The following is a 19,844-nucleotide window of genomic DNA, read 5'->3' as shown; positions in this document are numbered from 1 at the left end:
TGTCACTGTGGAGTCAGTACGGTATATACTCCAGTATAAGTTGCGTTTTTCAGCACGTTTTTTTTGTGTGCTGAAAATGCCCCCCTCTGCTTATACTTAAGTCACCTTTTTGCGCCTAATCTCCTGGACTTTGAGGACCCAGTACTGTCCGGCAAATGTAGCTCACATATAGCCCCACTCTTCCTCTACAAGTGTGCAAAGTTTGTTGGCCGGGGAGCACCGATTTTTCAAAGCCGGGCACCCCTTCCATAGACTCGCATGTTAAACGTCAGCCTAGGCATGGGCTCAGTGAGGAATGCACATGGACACAGTGAGGCACAATGAGGCATGCAGTTGGACACCCTAGGCTTATACTCGAGTCAATACGTTTTCCCATTTTTTTGTGGTAAAATTAGGTGCCTCGGTTTGTATTTGGGTCGGCTTATACTAGAGTATATACGGTACTCCCTGATCTGCACCTTTCCTTACAAAAACTCCTTGCTTGCCTGCTTCACAGGATTAGATAAAAGGCGTTCCAGTGGTCCTCATAGCTCTGGACTGCCCCATCCTTTATTTCAGTGGGAGTAATTGTGCCTCATCATTGGTGTCCATGGGGGGAATTGTGCCCTATTGTCACTGGGAAGAATTTGTGGCCCAATTGTTAAAGGGGTGGTTCACCCTAAAAACTACTTTTTTTTATTACAATGGCCCCCCACATTACAATACGATTAAGGCTATACTGCGCATGCGCATCGCCGTTCGGCTCTTTTCGCCAATCGTGACGCGGCTTACGCGACGGGGGGAGCTCGTTTTTGGTCAAAATGTCAATCACAGACATGTGAGGAACGCCCACTCCCGTGGGACTCGCAACGGGTGAATATGCTGTACAAAGGTATGTACAGCTTCAAAAAAATAATAGCCTTAATCGTATTGTAATGTGGGGGGCCATTGTAATAAAAAAAAAGTAGTTTTTAGGGTGAACCACCCCTTTAATGTCTTTCAGGCAGTCCCCATTTGTTCTTCTTCTTTTTTTTTTTTTGGTGTTTTGTTACTGTTGCCCATTCCTCAGTTCGACTGCTTTAGGACAATGTGAAATGTTGCGACCCTCAATGGGCTAGAAAGAAAATAGATTTTTTTGCTTAACCTAAAATCTATTTCTTGTAGTCCGTTGAGGGACCCACACTGTGGTCATGAGCATTTCTTTGGTACTGCTTTACCACAAACATATGAGGCATGCGGAGTCAGAGGTGTTCTCCTGAGTTGGCCCACAACTTTGATTTATTTATTTGATTTTTTTGCTGTCCAATGTCCTGTCTTAATTTTATTTTTATTTTTTTGGAGCACATCTACATTTTTGAGGTTGAAAAGTGGAGTTCTGCTTTTAACTGTCCATGTTCTGCATCTAATTTTTAAAATTTGATGGATTTTTTTTTTTTTTTACTTAAATTTGATTTATTTCAGATTTTACAATTGGTGTATTCAGGTTTACAGTGGAAATACTAATGTGCTATGCTTTGGCTTTACAACAGCACTTTTGTCTTTTATGTTCGAGAGCCTTTTATTCCATTTTACCCCATTGTCTCTTCCATCACTGTATGTCCTCTGAGAAATATCTTTTCACATCATGTTTTCTGTGACTGAAGTCAATTAGCTTGTCCATTTGACTGGCACTATAATCGTTCATTAATTAATCGTTTTGACCTAAAACAGTTCTGTTCATTCTGTGGGGATTGGGTATAGTCAGGCCATACTATAGCATAATTGTTTTGCCATCATCTTGAAAAGTGGCATTTGTTGCCGAGTGTGAAATTACAGGCAAGTCTGTCTTTTAGTGCCGTTATAGATCTCTCTCTAACGTCTCACGACATCCATCTCACCTTTCAAGAGGTTTTCGTATTTTATATCTGTCAGCTAGAGGCTACAGCAGATTAGGTAGATACGCAGATGATAAAAGCAGCAGTGCGAATACAATATCGGCTGAGTGTATTCCATAGAAGAGCTGTGAATTCTTTTGATAAATAGAAAGATATACAGATTGAAAATAATCCCTTAAAATGATCTGGACTATTCACTGCCTAAAACACCCTTGTTCTAGGGTTCTAGCAATACCAGCTACTGATTCGTTTGAATATGCAAGTCAATCTAACACCCTTTGTAATCTTCTTTTTTCCGACCACGAAAGTTAAAGGAAAAGTACAGCCAAAGCTTGTTTGGCTGTACTTCTCCTGTGAATCACAGGAGTGCAGTTTGTTGTGCACCGCTGTGATACATTTTCAGCAGACAGCTGGCTGAAGCCTGTTGTCAGCTGACATCACAGAGCCAGTACAGGCTCGGGAAAGACCACGACCATATGGTCAAGATCCGCCCACATGCCAGGACTGGCACCCGGCTCAGGCTTTCAACGAGCTGATGAGAGTTTGAGCCGGACACTCCCGTCCCTCTCCAGCCAAGCACTTCAGTGAGCGCAGTGGGGCAGAGCAGAGAGCCGTGACTAACAGTCACCGGCTCTTTTCTCACAGAGTTCTGAGAACCGAGCAATCAGCGTTGTGTTTAATCGCTCAGTTCTCAGTCTTAGAGCCAGCAGGGGGACAGATGCAGCATCCACCTAGAAAAGTATGATTAAAATATATTTATTTTCCTGTACTTCTCTTTTAAAAGCATTATAAATCTTCCTACCTGCACCTTGTGTTTTTCATCTGCCTAAGATGTGCTTTGATCATGGTGTAATTTGGTACCCTGTACGCCCAGCCTTTAGTAGAGTAAATCTTTGCATTCCTTTGTTAGTAGTTTCTGTTGGTGTTCCAATATGAGGCATGCCACATGGCACTGCACAGGTTAATACATGATCTCTTTCTGTAGTTTAAGAATCGACACTTCCAGTGAAGAAACTACAAATCCCACAATCCCTGGGTCTTTCTCTCAGGGATGTTTATCAATTGGTCTAAATCTAGGTTGTTTCCTTTAGACCCAAGGAATAAAGATTTGGCAATCTTACTCCCCTTTGGTTGGTGCACCATTTTAAATACCTGGGTATTTCCATAAACGGGGAGCTGCATAATTCCTCACTCTAAAGGCCCATACACACGATCTGACTTTTTGACAACAAATGTCCGACGGACCTGTTTTAGTGGACAATCTGACCGCGTGTACGCTCCATCAGACAAACTTTTTTGCTTTTTCATCGGACAAATGTTCGCTGTGAGAGCAGACAAACTTTCCGGCAACAAATGTCCGATGGTGCAAAATCCTATCGCGTGTACACAAGTCCATCAGACTAAAGTCCAAAGTACAAACGCGCATGCTCAGAACCAATGCTAAAGATCAGACAACAATAGCAGAAGTTGCCCACAGGGTGGCGGTAGGGAGCTGAAAAAACGTGATTTGGTGAAAGTTGGCTGAAAAAGTCCTGCTGTGTGTATGTAGAACAAGTTCACAGCCAACGCCCTTCGGACAAAAATCCATTGACAAGTCAGTTGGAAGTCCGATTGTGTGTACGAGGCTTTAACCTCACTCCCATTCTACAACCGGTAAAGACCGGGTTTCATCCCTGGTCCACGATCCCACTAAAATTCATGGGAAGGATCGACCATAAGATCGATGTTTCTCTCCCAATTCAGTTTATGGATTTAAGGATTCCGTTTGCCTACACAACTGAGTTACAAGTATTATTTTCACCATTTAGGAAGCCACTTTGCTGCATTTGCTTATTGTATTTGACAGCCTTCAATAAATAAAACATAAAAGCAAACCCTCCAATTTCTCCTATTCCTGTAGGAATGATCCTTCAGCCGCTTTGGATACCTTGATACAGTGTCACGAGAAGTACAAGTGCTGTCCAATGGAGTATGTCCTGCTGTTGAAGTTGGTAGAGACGGGAGAAACCGACCTGCTGAAGAAAGGTATGTGCATACTTTAAAATTTTCTATTTTTTCATTTTTTTTTTTTTTGTGTCCCCCCTGCATTGTGGTTTATTGCTGCTAGTCTCAGGTGCACCTAGCCTTGTATGTCTATCACCTGAGACCAGTTTATGAAAAATTCTCTGGCAGCTGACTCCAGCCCTCCTCTGGTCCTTCTCCAGGCCCTGCACTTTCTACTTCCCAGTTCCGCCTGCAGCTTCTTCCGAGCAGCAGCACATAGTAAGGTGGGTGCACTGTAATGTAAGGTAGGGTGGGGGACTCTTACCTTCGGATGTAAGGGGGAGTTCTCTGGACATCTAATCTTGCAGATATAACTGGCCCTTTAAGGGACGACCATATTGCTGAGGCGGCCCACAATGAAATTGAGTTTGACATTCCTGTCTTGGAGCAAGGGTCCTCAAACCTTACGATCAAGGGGGCCAGCTCACTATTCTGCAGACCTTGAAGGGCTGAGACTGTATGCAGTGGGAGTTTCGATTGCCCTGGCAAAAGTGGGTGTAAACTGTGCTCCAGGGTCGGTGGCTTGTGTGAGTAAAATTTTCCTCAAAACTAGTGAGCAGTGGGAGTAAAGAATGACTTAATATTTGTGACTCGCAGTCCAGGAATAATACCGCCTACTTAAAGAAGAAGTAAACTTCCTTTACTGACTTTTACCTATAGGTCATTCTATAATAAGGCTTACCTATAGGTAGTGTAAATATCTCTTAAACCTGCATGGCTTAGGAGATATTAACATTACATGCAGCTAGTGAAATCACTGGCGCATGTGTTCTGATGGAACAGCCACCAATGCCGTTCCTTTAAAACCCTGTGGCGTGAACAGCGGCTGTCATACGCAGGAGTAACGTCATTGCGGCTCCGGTCAGTCACAGAGCCAGAGCCCCGCGAACCCAGAAGCAAGGCGGGTGAAAATGGGAGCCCCTGTGGCGCTAGAACAGCTTTGTTTTTAGGCAAGTGTCACATAATGTGCTTGTATTACACATTATGGCTTTACTTTTTGGGGGGGTCCAGCGGTATACAACCGCTTTAATGTGTCATCCTTGCTGTCAGTGGAAGGAGTAATGCTCCATCGTTGGTGTCAATGGAGGGAATAAGGCTCCATCGTTGGTGTCAATGGAAGGAATAAGGCTCCATCGTTGGTGTCCATGGAAGGAATAAGGCTCCATCGTTGGTGTCAATGGAAGGAATAAGGCTCCATCGTTGTTGTCAATGGAAGGAATAAGGCTCCATCTTTGGTGTCAATGGAAGGAATAAGGCTCCATCTTTGGTGTCAATGGAAGGAATAAGGCTCCATCGTTGGTGTCAATGGAAGGAATAAGGCTCCATCGTTGGTGTCAATGGAAGGAATAAGGCTCTATCGTTGGTGTCAATGGAAGGAATAAGGCTCCATCTTTGGTGTCAATGGAAGGAATAAGGCTCCATCTTTGGTGTCAATGGAAGGAATAAGGCTCCATCGTTGGTGTCAATGGAAGGAATAATGCTCCATCTTTGGTGTCAATGAAAGGAATCATGCCCCGTACACACCATCACTTTATGTGATGAAAAAAAACGACATTTTCTGTGAAGTAAAAAATGACGTTTTTGAAACTTCAATTTTCAAAGACGAAGTTGCCTACACACCATCGTTTTTCTCACAATGTTCTAGCAAAGCGAGGTTACGTTCTCACCACTTTTTCCATTGAAGCTTGCTTCATAAGTAGCTTCTGGGCATGCGTGGGTGAAAAAACGTTGTTTTAAACGACGTTTTTTACTACACACGGTCAATTTCTGTGAAGTAAAAGTTGACGTTTTGAAAAACGACACATAAAATTGAAGCATGCTTCAATTTTTTTTGGTCGTTTTTTAGAAGACCTAAAACGACGTTTTCCCCCACACACGGTCAATTAAAGTGACGTTTTTAAAAACGTCATTTTTTTTCATCACATAAAGTGATGGTGTGTACGGGGCATAAGACTCCATCGTTGGTGTCAATGTAAAGAATAAGGCTCCATTGTTGGTGTCAGTAGGAGGATTAATGGCGTCAGCAGGAGCAAAAATGGCCAGTGGTTGGTGTCAGTGGGAGGAATAGCACTCTGTTCAAGACAGTGCCATTTAGACTGTGTGTTGACATCTTAAAGGGGTTGTAAAAAATGTTTTTCCTAAATAGCTTCCTTTACCTTAGTGCAGTCCTCCTTCACTTACCTCATCCTTCCATTTTGCTTTTAAATGTCCTTATTTCTTCTGAGAAATCCTCACTTCCTGTTCTTCTGTCTGTAACTCCACACAGTAATGCGAGGCTTTTTCCCTGGTGTGGAGTGTCGTGTTCGCCCCCTCCCTTGGACTACAGGAGAGTCAGTATGCTCTCTACGTTGCAGATAGAGAAAGGAGCTGTGTGTTGGTGGGCGTCCTGACTCTCCTGTAGTTCAATGGAGGGGGCGTGCACGACACTCCACACCAGGGAGAAAGCCTCGTATTACTGTGTGGAGTTAGACAGAAGAACAAGGAAGTGAGGATTTTTTTTAGAAGAAATAAGGACATTTAAAAGCAAAATGGAAGGATGAGGTAAGTGAAGGAGGACTGCACTAAGGTAAAGGAAGCCATTTAGGAAAAAAAATTGTACCTTTACAACCCCTTTAAACTGAATGTCAATGCAAAATCAGTTTTCTGGTATATTTGGCATCACGCGTCACCGTAAACAGTTTTTTCTTGCGCAAACAATTGCATGGTTTCTTGCCTGGAGATTGTGCCAATTACAGCCCTTCATAGTACCGGCTGACAACACTAAGCTTACTACTGCCTACTTCAGTATGCTTCTGGGCTGTCTGTCTGTGAGGTCCATTAGATAGGCAGCCCAATGGCAGAATGACAACGGTGTTGCTATATGCAAGCCGGTAGCTTAGCATCAGCTTTCAACAGAAAGTGCTGTGATTGGCATGATCTCCGGGTGAGAAACGTTGTAGTAGATTGACGAAAAGATTGTTTGCTCTTGAAAACTATATACCGGGTGGCAGGCTGCTAGACCTCCTGAAACATTAGATTTTGGGTTCACATCCACTTTTAAAGAAGGCCCCTGCTAAGCTCTGATAATTGACTAGCTTTTTAGTCCTCCTTCGACCACAGAAGGTTGACTTCATTTATGTGATCATTAAATTTGTACAATGTAAGTGGTTACTCCTAACAATTCCAAAGAGCCAAAGTAGAAGTCTAATTGTTTGGCCCAACAAAGCCTAATTCTTGTCATCTCAATGCTACTCAGTCATATCTAATCTGCTAGGTTTAGATCCTTTTTTTTTTTATATATTTTTTTTTTTAAAGGGAAGTGTTTATACATGAAGTCTATGATAAAAAGCTTTTTTTTTTCCTTGTATTTGAAGCTCTTAGAAAATTTAGCAAACCTTTAATTACAAGCCTTCCCATAGTGCAGCCTTTTTATTGTGGGAGTCCGCGGTTTCAGCCGACATTTCAACAAAGGCTAATGAATGACAGGTATTATGCTCACAATATTATCCCGATGCCCTCCCATGTTTTCCTGAATAATGAATTAAACCATCAGCGGCCATACTTCATTCTAACTAGAGACCCTTTTGAGGAACGTTCTCTGCAGCTTTTGTGTATAATAGCCATACATTTTGTAATTGATCTGTAAGTGAGAATCACCTTTTCTTTCAGAGCAGGCACTGCTGTGGGCACCGCGATTTTCTCATCTTTCCCTGGGATTTTATGAATAGCCGCTTTCTGATTTTCATACCAATTTTTATTTTTAAAGAAAAAGTGAGCTTTATTTTGTATTTTTTTTTATTCTAGGTCAGATCTTGCAGCTGTCACGTTGCACATGTAATGGTTGTATGGCAGTGCATGGGCATGTGCATTGTAGTTTTGCAAAAAAAAAAAAAAAGACCACATAGGAACATTTTGAATGTAAAGGATGGACAGGACATGTTTTAACCACTTCCATACCGGGCCTATTCCGAAACTCCTCTCCTGCATGTAAAAATCATAATTTTTATTTATTTTTTGCTATAAAATCAGAACACCCAAACATTATATTTTTATTTATTTTTTTAGCAGAGATCCAGGGAATAAAATGGCGGTGGTGATTATACATTAAAACTGTCTATAGGTAAAAATTATGCATGGGAGTATACTCTACTTTAGGAGATTCCATGCAGCCATCTCTGAAGGGCACGTAGACTAAAATGAGGCAGATTGGGTAGAAATTATTGAGATGTGGGTTTCAGTTTACTTTAAAAGGGTCCAAATAATCCACAGAGACCTTTCGATATTTCCAAATTAAACCCACTGACACACAAACTCCGGTCTTTGAAAATGCTTGCAAATCTGTTCCCCATAGACTTGGACTTATTTCTGTGAACAATTACTCTCTCATGTAACTGCTTCTCCTCCAACATACACAACGAAACGGGAAACTGATCCTTATCTTCAACCAAATTAACTAGACTGGTCTCAAATTTGGCAAACCACTAAATCAACCACACCAAATATAGTGGCTCTCGAAACAAATTATAAGGTGCCATCTAGATGGTATCTGGTCCCCCCCCCCCCCACCCCAATATCCCTCGCTGTTTTCAAGGCTGTACTACTTTGCGTTCACATGTTCATATATGGTGGGAATGTCCCATAGTAAGATCCTTTTCAGGGCCGGCTTTTAGGGTGTGCGAGCTGTGCGGCCGCACAGGGCGCCATGGGCAACAGGGGCGCCGTGCGGCCATCACAGCTTGCAGAATGTGAGTCGCAATAGTGTAGCGTGAGTGGGGCCTAGGCCCCGGGCGCAACATTTGGGGGGGATGCAATCCTGCGCCAGTACGTGTCACCGGTGCTACATTATCATAAGTTTAGGTTCCGTAACCCCCACGGTCCAGCGGCCATGTTTAGTGTCAGGCCGGCCCCTGGCGCCCTGTGATTGGGTCAAGCGGTCATGTGCAGAGGGCGGGGCTGGCCTGCCCTATCCTCAATTGCGGGGAGCAGGGCTGGCCTTCGCTGCGAACGACTGTACGCTCGCGGTCTGTGTGTATTGTGTAGCGGTCAGTGTGTATTGTGTAGCGGTCAGTGTGTAGCGGTCAGTGTATATTGTGTAGCGGTCAGTGTGTAGCGGTCAGTGTATATTGTGTAGCGGTCGGGGGGGGGGGGGGGGCGCCACAGTTTTAGCTCGCACAGGGTGCCTGAACACCTAAGGTCAGCCCTGATCCTTTTGGTCAGAAATCTTCAAAATTATTTCTACTATGTTCAATATAACACTTAAAACCTGATCCCTCTGTAGCACTTCTGAACAGAAAACCGCAGATCATAACACACCGCCAATTCAAATTACTTATTTTTATAACCACGGCAGCTAAACAAACTGTAGCAAAAGCGTGGAGATCGAACCCTCTCTGCATAGTCAGTCAAACAAAGAGTCACACAATCTATGATACATGCTAAAACTGAAGCTATACTACTAGATAACATTTCTCATTTTGAATCTGTTAATGGTATTTTGTTGATAATTAAGGTTGTCCAGATACCACTTTTTTAAGACCGAGTACAAGTACCGATACTTTTTTTTTTTCCAAGTACTCACCGATACCCATTACCGATACTTTTTTTTAAATGTCATGTGGCAGTATTTTTTATTTATTTTTTAACCATGCTTTCTTCTTTTTTTTTAGGGGGGGGGGTGTATTGTCAGTGTGTGTTTGTTTTTTTTTACATTTTTATTATTTAAAAAAAATATATATATTTATTGCAATTTTTTTTTTATTAGCCTTGTTGGGGAGTCTTTGGTGAGATATCAGGGGTCTAAACAGACCCCTGATATGTCCCCTTTGAGACAGAGAAAGGGACTGATTCCCCAGTCCCTTTATCTGCAGCCTCATTCATAAACTGAAGCTTCGTAAACACAGGTTACGATGCTCAGTTATGTGAGTGGACAGAGTCAGTGATCACATTTCCCATGATGCTCTTGCACTCTGCAGTGTTGTTGCGCATCATGGAAAATGTAGTTCCAAAACATCTGGGGTGCCAAGGTTCGCAAACGCTGCTTCAGAGGGGTATGCTTTGTTCATATTTTATGTCTGAGGTTTACAACCACTTGAAGGAACATTGATCAGTGGACTGAGCCCTGCCATCCATGTCCCAAAAACGGAGAAAACTATTACAAAGTTTTTCTTTAAACAGAACTTATTTATCATGATTTAAAACATTTCAAGTATGACAATTGAAACTTTTTTTTTTTTTTTGTCTCTTAACAGCTGTGGATTACATAAGTAACGCACGAGGGGAAAGGTTAATGCTCATCGACCTTTTATTTGTCTTCATCGAATCAGGAAAGTACGCGGAGGCCCAGAAGATTGCGGAGGTGAGGCGGTTAACTATAGTTCTTTAATCACAGTGTCATTTGTGCGAGATGTTTAATTGGAACACACTTAATATTTTAACCTCTAATTACACTTCCTCTGATTTATATTAATAGAATATAGTTATATTAATGGGAATGAGGGGGGAAAAAAAGATACATTTAGTTCTGCTAAATATGTACAGTTTTATCACAGTAATTATAGATCAGGAGACAGTTTCATCTGTGCGTAGGATCTGTCTCTTACATGTGCGGAATGCGGTCAGGAATTAAAACAAAAGTGATATTTGCATAATGAATCTGCAGTCGCGGAACAATTAAATTAAAGCGCCATTCCTGGGTGTAAAGTTGCTTAATCCTCCTTCCTTCGGAATTCTTTGTTGTACTTAAAAGCTCTGGAATTTAATTTGTGACCGTCCTTGCTAAGATTTATTTGTAATGCTTGTCTTCGAGTTAATCAGCCAAACAAGTGCTGTCTGCTAGTGTTTGGCATTTTCATTTAACGTCCCCCCCCCCCCCCCTTATATTTTCCCCTGTTCTCTGTCCCCTCCCGCTTTAGTAAGCAGCTTAGAGGAAGGGGTAGGTGACAAACTTGGTCTGTTAAGGCTTAGTGTAATTTGTCTGGAGTTGATTGAAATTTTACCTCCTGAAACTGATAAGTCAAAAGAGAACAGGAACGTAAGAATAGACAGACACTTCATATTTTTTATTGCAATATTAACCCATTGCATATTCAAGTCTGCTGGAAGTTTTGCAGTTTTTTCAGCAGATGTAGTCTAAAGAAGGTTGATGCTGTTCTTTAATCACTTCCCATCCTGCATATAGGGAAATGACGGGCATCATATGATGTCCTCGGGCCTCCCGGCCACTAGGGGGCGTTCAGGTGCCGATCCACGTCCTGTCAGGGAGAAGAGACCGTTGGTGTGTTCCTTGTACATAGAGACACCGATTGGTCCCCTCCCCCCACAGTTAGAATCACTCCCTAGGGAACACATTTAACCCCTTGATCACCCCCTAATGTTAACCCCTTTCCTGCCATTGACATTTATACAGTATTCCAATGCATATTTATAGCAGTGTTTGCTGTATAAATGTCAATGGTCCCAAAATAGTGTTAAAGGGTCACTAAAGCAATTTTTTTTAGCTAAATAGCTTCCTTTACCTCACTGCAGTCCTGGTTTCATGTCCTCATTGTTCGTTTTTGCTCTGATGTTGCTGTGATTCTTCTCTGTTCTGGACACTTCCTGGTTGTCTGTCTGTTTCCTGATGACCACAGTACTGGGAGATTCTAGTTTCATTTTCCAAACCATCACTGCTCTATGGCTCTGTACATGCACACAGGCAGGATAACATGCAAAAACGAAACTAGAGGTATATTATACGATTGATTGATTTTTATCTATTTTTAATCAATTTTAAAAGGAATCGGTTAAAGTGGAGGTTCCCCTAAAAATAAACTGTTAACATTGCATTTATGAGATTAATGTCAATTAGAATCGGCTGTTTTTTTTAAAAAATACGTCCATACATACCATTTCCTATATGTGTTCTCACCGCCGCTTCCGGGTATGATGGTCGGGCTGGGCGTTCCTAATTGATGGACAGGCATCCGACCGACGCATACCTGTCGGATGCCTGTCCATCAATTAGGAACGCCCAGCCCCGACCATCATACCCGGAAGCGGCGGTGAGAACACATATAGGAAAAGGTATGTACGGACGTATTTTTTTTAAAAAAACAGCCGATTCTAATTGTCATCTCATAAATGCAATGTTAAAAGTTTATTTTTAGGGGAACCTCCACTTTAACTATTATGTCTCTATACCCTGTAAACAGTCATTTCAGCAAAAAAAAAATTTTTCCTTTACAACTCCTTTAAGTGTTCAGTCTGTCCGCCGCAATATCGCAGTCCTGACAAAAATTGCAGATAACCGCCATTACTAGTTTAAAAAAATTTTTATTTTTTTTTTTAAATCATAAATCCCCTATTTTGTAGGTGCTATAACTTTTGCACAAACCAATCACTATACGCTTATTGCGATTTCTTTTTTTTTTTTTTAACCAAAAATATGAAGAATACATATCGACCTAAACTAAGAAAAACATTTTTTTTTTTTATTGGGATATTTATTGTAGCAAAAAGTAAGTATGGTGTTTTTTTCAAAATTGTCAGTCTGTTTTTGTTTATAGCGCAAAAAATATAAAAACCACAATGATGATCAAATACCATCAAAAGAAAGCTCTATTTCTGGAGAAAAAATTATCAACATTTCATTGGGGTACAGTGTTGTATGACTACGCAATTGTCATTCAAAGAATAACAGCGCTGAAAGCTGAAAATTTGCCTGGGCAGGAAGGGGTTGCAAATGCCCGGTATTGAAGTGGTTAACCACTAAGCGCCTAAGGGTAAAACAAATCTTAGTGTTGCTAAACCCAGGACCCTGCATTCACTATATTTGGTCTCCCACACTACACAGAACATGAAAATGCAATTATTTTAATAAATATAAACGGCTAATCAACTTTTTCATGAGCAGTTATGCCGCGTACACACAACCGTTTTTAATGTCATGGAAAAAAAACGACGTTTTCTCGACCTGATTCTTATCAAGCCTGCCTTCCATACACACAATCGTGAAAAAAAAATGCTCGAGCAAAGCGCGGTGACGTACAAAACGTACGACGGCACTATAAAGGGGAAGTTCCATTCGGATGGCGCCACCCTGAGCTGCTTTTGCTGATTTTGTGTTAGTAAACGTTTGGTGAGAGACGATTCGCTCTTTTCAGTCTTCGTGCTTTTCAGTCTGTTACAGCGTGACAAATGTGCTATCTCCATTACAATTACTTGTTTTACCAGATCGAATGCTCCCGTCTCATTACTTGCTTCTGAGCATGCGCGTTTTTTCACCCGTCGTTAAAGCCTACACACGACCGTTTTTCACAACGTGAAAAACGACGCGAAAAATTTCGAGCAGGTTCTAAATTTTTTTAATGCCCATTTTTCACATCGAGAAAAATGCTCTGGAGCCTACACACGATCGTTTTTAATGACCAATTAAAAAAATTGCATTTTTCTCGTCATGAAAAATGGTCATGTGTACGCGGCATTAGAGTAATCTTGTGACGTCTATCATTGTCCAGCCAAGCACTGGTAAAAGCTTGTAGGAGGGGTTTTCTGACTGTCCTATAAGACTTCAAGAGCCCTGACCCTCTGTCTGGACAGTGCTGATCGGCCCTGTGCTGATCACCTGCGCTCTCCCAAGAAAAATAAGAAAACTTCTCTAGCAATGCACACCAAACTGAGCATGTGCAGCCTGACTCCATAGGCTCTGTGTTATCAGGAAATTATCAGGGGACAGTGGAGGGAAGGGAGGATCTGTGCATACAGGATGAAACTGCCTTTTTACACAATGCAGAGGATTAACCCTTTAGGTTCCACAGTGAGTACAACAAGCATGCATTACTGCATATACAGACTGATTTTACTGTTATGGGTTTAGTAACACTTTAATGCCTAAGCCCAATTTTGTAACTCTGACGTGTTGGTAAAACCGTACAAATCATCACAACAACTACTTTGTACATCCAGGCGGATTATATCTTGTTTTTTTTTCAGGGCAAATTGGGCTTTCACTTGGTAGGACATGGTTATGGATATCTCCTGATTATTTTGTTTTATTATCGAAGAAATACTGGTAAAAATAGTAAAAAAAAAAAAAGTTTTTTAAAACTGTAACTGTACATTTCTTGCTACTATCATAACCTACTACCAATCAAAAGCCACAAATAAATTCTCCTGCTCCTGACATTTGCAGCGATACCACATATGTGTATGTTGTTTTGTACCCGTAGTACAGCTCAGAAACAATAGTGCACATTCTGTTTTTTTTTTTTTTATATCCTACCTAAAACACTGATACTAATTAAAATATATCCTGTCCACTCCCGATGCCTGAGCAAGGCACCTTGTTTGTAAGTGTACAACATTTCTATTTTTAATGCACTTTTTAATAAACGTTCTTGCACCATGATATTCCCTGTGATCTTATTTTTCCCATGAGCCAGATTCATTAAAATGGTCTACATATCTTTGGGAAGTGCAACTTCACCCAGAAGCTTGCTAGATCTGTGTAGTTATACACCTAGGTGGTCCATATCTGCGGGTGAGTGCGCTCCCTGGTGGGAGCAGGCGCCGAGGATTAGAGTGCATATTTAAATGTTTTGGAGCACCTGTGTATGGAATTTTCTTTTGAGGAGTTGTTTTGAACACCTTTCACTTGAAGCATACTGGGACTCACACATTGGACTTTTTATAAAAAAATAAATTGTTGCATTTTATGCATAAGCACTTTTTTCATGTGTTGCACAGCAATTTATGCATGCTTATTGTATTGATTCCATTTGTTCACATTATGCATTGTTTTATATACATTTGGGTCCATACAAGACCAGGATACAGGCACAATTTAATTTTTTTTTCAGGTATTCACCAAAACATAGTCAAGCTATAGTTAAATAATATAGTTATGATATGGGCTGAAAGTGTGCACACTCAGGTTTAGTTTGAGGGTATGTACATCCAAATTGGAGGAAGGGTTTTGTAATTACAGCTCTTAATGGCCACCACCCCCGATTTTCATGGGACCAAAAGTAATTGGACAATTGAATAAAAAACTGTTTCATGGCTAGGTGTGGGCTACTCCTTCATTATTTCTTCATCAATTAAGCAGGTAAAAGGTCTGGAGGTGTTTCTAAGTGTGGTATTTGAATTTGGAATCTATTGGTGTGAACCTACACCATGTGTTCAAAGAAACTGTCCATCCAAGTGAAACAGGCCATTGTAAGGCTTCAAAAACAAAAGAAATCTATCAGAGATAGCAGCAACATTAGGAGTTGCCAAATCAACAGTTTGGTACATTGTGAGGCAAGAACATACTGGTGAGCTTGGCAACATAAAAAGGCCTGGACGTCCAGGGAAGGCAACAGTGGTGGATGACCGCAGCATCCTCCCTATGGTAAAGAGAAACCCATTCACAACATCCAGAGAAGTGAAGGACACTCTCCAGGAGGTGGGCGTATCCTTTTCAAAGCTTACAATCAAGAGAAGACTTCACAAGAGCAAATACAGAGGGTTCGCCACAAGGTGCAAACCATTCATAAGCCTGAAGAATGGAAAAGCCAGATTTAGACTTTGTCTAAAAAACCAGACCAGTTCTGGAAAAGCATTCTTTGGACGGATGAAACCAAGATTAATCTGTACCAGAATGACGGGAAGAAAAAAGTGTGGAGAATGCTTGGAACAGCCCATGATACAAAGCACACAACGTCATCTGTAAAATAGAGGCAATGTGATGGCATGCATGACTTCCAGTTACACTGGGTCATTGGTGTTTATTGATGATGCGACAGGAGACCGAAGCAGCCGGATGAATTCTGCAGTGTTTAGAGATATACTGTCAGCCCAGATTCAGCCAAATGCAGCAAAGTTGATTGGACGGCACTTCATAGTACAGATGGACAATGATCCAAAACACACTGCAAAAGCAACCCAGGAGCTTTTGAGGAATAAGAAGTGGAATATTCTGCAATGGCCAAGTCAATCAACTGATATCAACGCAATTGAGCATGCATTTCACTTTGTGAAGGCAAAACTAAAGGCAGAAAGACCCACAAACAAAAAACAACTGAAGACTGACAGCGCTATAATAATGAGACAGTTGTAGTTCGAGCCTGGCAAAGCATCAGAAAGGAGGGAACTCAGTCTTTGGTAATGTCCATGGGTTGGTAATGTCCATGGGTTCCAGATTTCAGGCAGTCATTGCCAGTAAAGGATTCTCAACAAAGTAGCATAAATGTACATTTTATTAATGATTCTATTTCATTTGTCCAATTACATTTGAGCCCCTGAAAATGGGGGGTGGGGGGGGCTGTGTTTAAAAATGGTTGCAGTTCCTAAAATTTGTACTTGATATTTTATGTTCAATACTTTGAATTAAAGCTGAAAGTCTGCACTTTGGATTGTTTCATTTTTATTTTATTCTGGTGGCAAACAGAGCCAAAAGTAAGAACATTTTGCCTGTGTCCAAATATATATGGACATTACTGTATGCACTAGCACTTTTAAACACTAGGGTAGCGCAGCTTTTACCTTCCCGCTATTTTTTATGGTATTCTCGCACTATTAAGCTGCAACTGTTAAGCTGTTTTTTTTTGTTTGTTTTGGGCTTTTTTGGCACATTGGACATTTGAATACACTGTGTGAGTGACCATTTCAATATTTCCTTTTGTTCCTTAAATTGCAAAACATTTAATAGACCCACATCCGTCTAACAACTTGCCCCTATCTGTCATCATGCAATTGTGGATACTTTTTGAAGTGTCCGCAGTTAGTTTTAGATGGTCAGATTATTTTGTAATCTTTCATTTATGAATGACAGACATTTACACACATAACATTATCAGCCCCTTTCAGGGTGCTTCTTGCTTTGGCTTAGCAATGTTTCTAATCCATCTCAGAGGAAACAAACTATAAAACAATTCCTGGTTTGAAGATCCGGAGATTATAATCACGTTTTATCTTGATTGCCTTTCTTATGAATTATAGACTCAACAGGGAGTAGTGTTTGATGTTGGAAGTGGAACACATTGAAGTAGAAGATATGATGAATTGAAAGTTACAATTTCCTTTATGGTCTGAGTAGGGATTGTAAATCAACGATTGTGTTGTGTGTACGTAATGTTTCCTGGGACTGATAATGTGACATGTTTAAAAAAAAGAAAAAAATAGTTGTTTGGAAGGAAGTTGTCAGATCGAAACACAGGCTTTTTTGTGCTTTCTGATGCCTTTTGTTAATATGCTAATAGTCTTGAGTGTATTTTATGTCTTTGCTATTGTTTAATCTCTTATTTACTGGAGTGATTTTTAAATACCCTTTCATCTTTGTGACTGCATATGCAGTACTGGTTAGACAATAGAGTGAATTGGTGTAAAATTAACGATTGTCACTCATAAAGCACACTATCCCTTAATGACAGGTGAAAGTCATGAAGCCTGGTGGTAAATAATGCTGATTGTTGGTAGTAAAATTAAAGTGGACCTCCCAGGCTAACGGCATTTGAAATACGCATGCTTTGTGCTTGGCCTGGCGAAAGATTTGTACTTCACATATCATTTGCATAGTCAGACAGGTGACACGCATATTTTCTGTAGCAGCTATGTGGCTTCCTGCTTCTCCACTGTCATCATTGGGCAACAAATCGGCATTGCTCTGACCAGCGGTCACGGAACGAACTTGAGAAAAAAGTAACGATAGATCATTAGCAAAGTGATGAGAGAGAGATCTGTTCTGTTTTTTTAATTCATACATCACAGGCCTTCTTCATATTAATGACTACTTCAGTTTTGCTGCCTCCTGCAGATTAATGGACTTTGCCCTGAACAATGTCAGGTTTTGGGAAATGGGCATAACCCTTCCCAACTTACCAAGCCTCCATTTTGTGCTAGTGTCCTTGGGTGATAAATGCATCTGTGAAGTTTCTCAGAAGATTCCTTTCTGTGGCTTTTCTGCAGCCTGTATTGATGAGTATCCCTCTTATGTGAATTCCTATGATGTGCACTCGTCCTGATGGTCCTTGGCGTACTGGAGTGCCTAACTGCATGGTGACATATGGACCAGCGGAAAGCGATATACTGTCCCAACAGTGTTTAAAAGGGGGCCAAGCAGCACAAGCACATTGATATGCTGTCATTAACAGGCGCAAGCGTGGACTCCATGTTGGTTTTGTGCGGGGGTTTCTTGCTATCATCAGGTGTGTTGGCTATTGCCAGACACTCCTCTCAGCTGAGAGACCACCTCATCTCTGGTATCATAGGCCTGGTACGCAGCCGGGTGGGGACAGGGATTATGGGTGGGCTCCTGTATCAAGTAAGGAGATTCCCTTTCACAGTTTACCCTTCAAGGGCACAGTCCTCTGCTTCCTTTGTGCCTCGGAAAGAATTCTCAGCTGCCATTTCTGTTCTGTGGTGGGAAACCTCCCCTGTATTAGGAGGAAGAGACTGAGGAAGCTGGTGAGAATAGCAGTCCTCTTTAAATGAGTTCTCTCAAACATCTCATGGTTTCGGATTGTCGTCAGCACGAAGGTCCACAATAAGCTTCCTGCAGAATGCAGTACGTACGAATTTGAAGTTGCTGCTTCCAGAGTTTTCTTCAAAAGTTATGGGGTTTTGGTTCTGGTGGTTGCATAGGAACCCCAAATAGTTGTTTGTACATCCTCATTTTCAAGAATTAACGTTTGCTGACTGAGCTGATAACTTGGCATTATCCCAGGGAAGTAGAATCCTACAAAACATGGCATGGGGGGGTCCCAGTCTCTAAATAAACTACAGATGAGAGGTTTTTAGGCCCTCTTTAAGGTATGTTTTTTTCTCTGGTAGGAGCAGCCCTGCAGCCAGCTGTGGGTGTGTGGCAAGCTCTCAAAGTTTGGGCTACGCATATAGTTATTCTAAAGAAGCTGATCCAGGGAATTATGCTATTTGGGCATTATCCGAATGATTTACTGAGGGTCTTAGTTTCTCAGTCGATTACCTAGAGCAAGGGTAGGCAACCTGGAGTCCTCCAGCTGTTGCAGAACTAAAAGTCTCTCGTCATGCCTCTGAGAGTAATTGTAACTGCCAGCCTTTCAATGCCTCATGGGAAATGTAGTTCCACAACAGCTGTAGGGCCCCAGGTTGCCTACCCCTGACCTAGAGGACTCTGTATGGCAGCTTTCCAGATTGGTAACCATGTCAGTCCATATGCTCTGTCTTTAATGCTGGTTGGCAGAACTTACCTGCAAGAAGCAACTTGAGAGAATGACCTTTAATGGCACGTATTTATTTGTGCCATCCTTTGATGCTTTCTTTCAGAAGGTGACTGAGAGTAAGCATACACTATTACCCCCTGAAAAAGGCAAAATCTTCAGGTCAGAAGCCAGGACGGCCTTCCAAATCAAAGAAGCATTGCTTTCGTAAGGAGATGTCTAGTTCCAAGCAGAAGCCTACCAACCAATGACCATCTGGAATTTAAGAAGGGGTAGATGAATTTGTTTACAGTGTGGTGTTCAGAGGTTAGAAACTGGAGTTTTTTGTTTAGTTTTTCCCTCTCCAAGCTTTGTGGTCATAAAACAAAAAATGTTCTTTGCAGCTCTAAAAAAAAAAGGCTGCTGTCTCGAGGGCATGGTCTTCCCTCCAGTGCCAGAGGGATGCAGAATTGCAGAATAGAGTTCTCCCAATCAGTGATTGCTTTGCTTCATTAGGGTGACTTCATGGCATTGGCAGATATCAAGGATGCCTGCATAGCCTCATTTTCCTGCCTCATCAATAGTTTCTGGGGTTGAAGGTAGAGGACCACCACTATCAGTTTGACATTGCCATTTAGTGTCCTCAACTCCGAAAATGTTTGCAAATGTTTGCCTATGTGTTGGCTCCAGGTCTGGGATTGTTGAGGGCTCTGGGTATGGCCATAGTGGGATGCCTGGACAACCTACTTTTTAGAGAGCAATCGGATCAGACATTGGCAACAAATGTCCATCTGATGGTGCATGTCCCAGAAAAGTTTAGCTGGACAATGAACTTTTA

The 19,844-nt window shown here is 41.5% G+C and overlaps 1 protein-coding gene across 1 annotated transcript in view; it reads left to right on the top strand.

The window, feature by feature from the left end:
- LRPPRC (leucine rich pentatricopeptide repeat containing) overlaps positions 1-19,844 on the top strand; it is a 253,528-nt gene that overhangs the window by 145,878 nt on the left and 87,806 nt on the right. Inside the window, exons 24-25 of the mRNA XM_040351539.1 lie at positions 3,754-3,878; positions 10,124-10,230. Of these exons, the coding sequence (XP_040207473.1) occupies positions 3,754-3,878; positions 10,124-10,230 (232 nt within the window). The remainder of the gene's footprint in view (positions 1-3,753; positions 3,879-10,123; positions 10,231-19,844) is intronic.

The sequence above is a fragment of the Rana temporaria genome, chromosome 4 (genome assembly GCF_905171775.1).
Source record: "Rana temporaria chromosome 4, aRanTem1.1, whole genome shotgun sequence".
Classification (NCBI taxonomy): domain Eukaryota; kingdom Metazoa; phylum Chordata; class Amphibia; order Anura; family Ranidae; genus Rana; species Rana temporaria.
The sequence above is the reverse complement of the archived record's forward strand: the minus strand, read 5'-3'. Positions and strand labels throughout refer to the sequence as shown.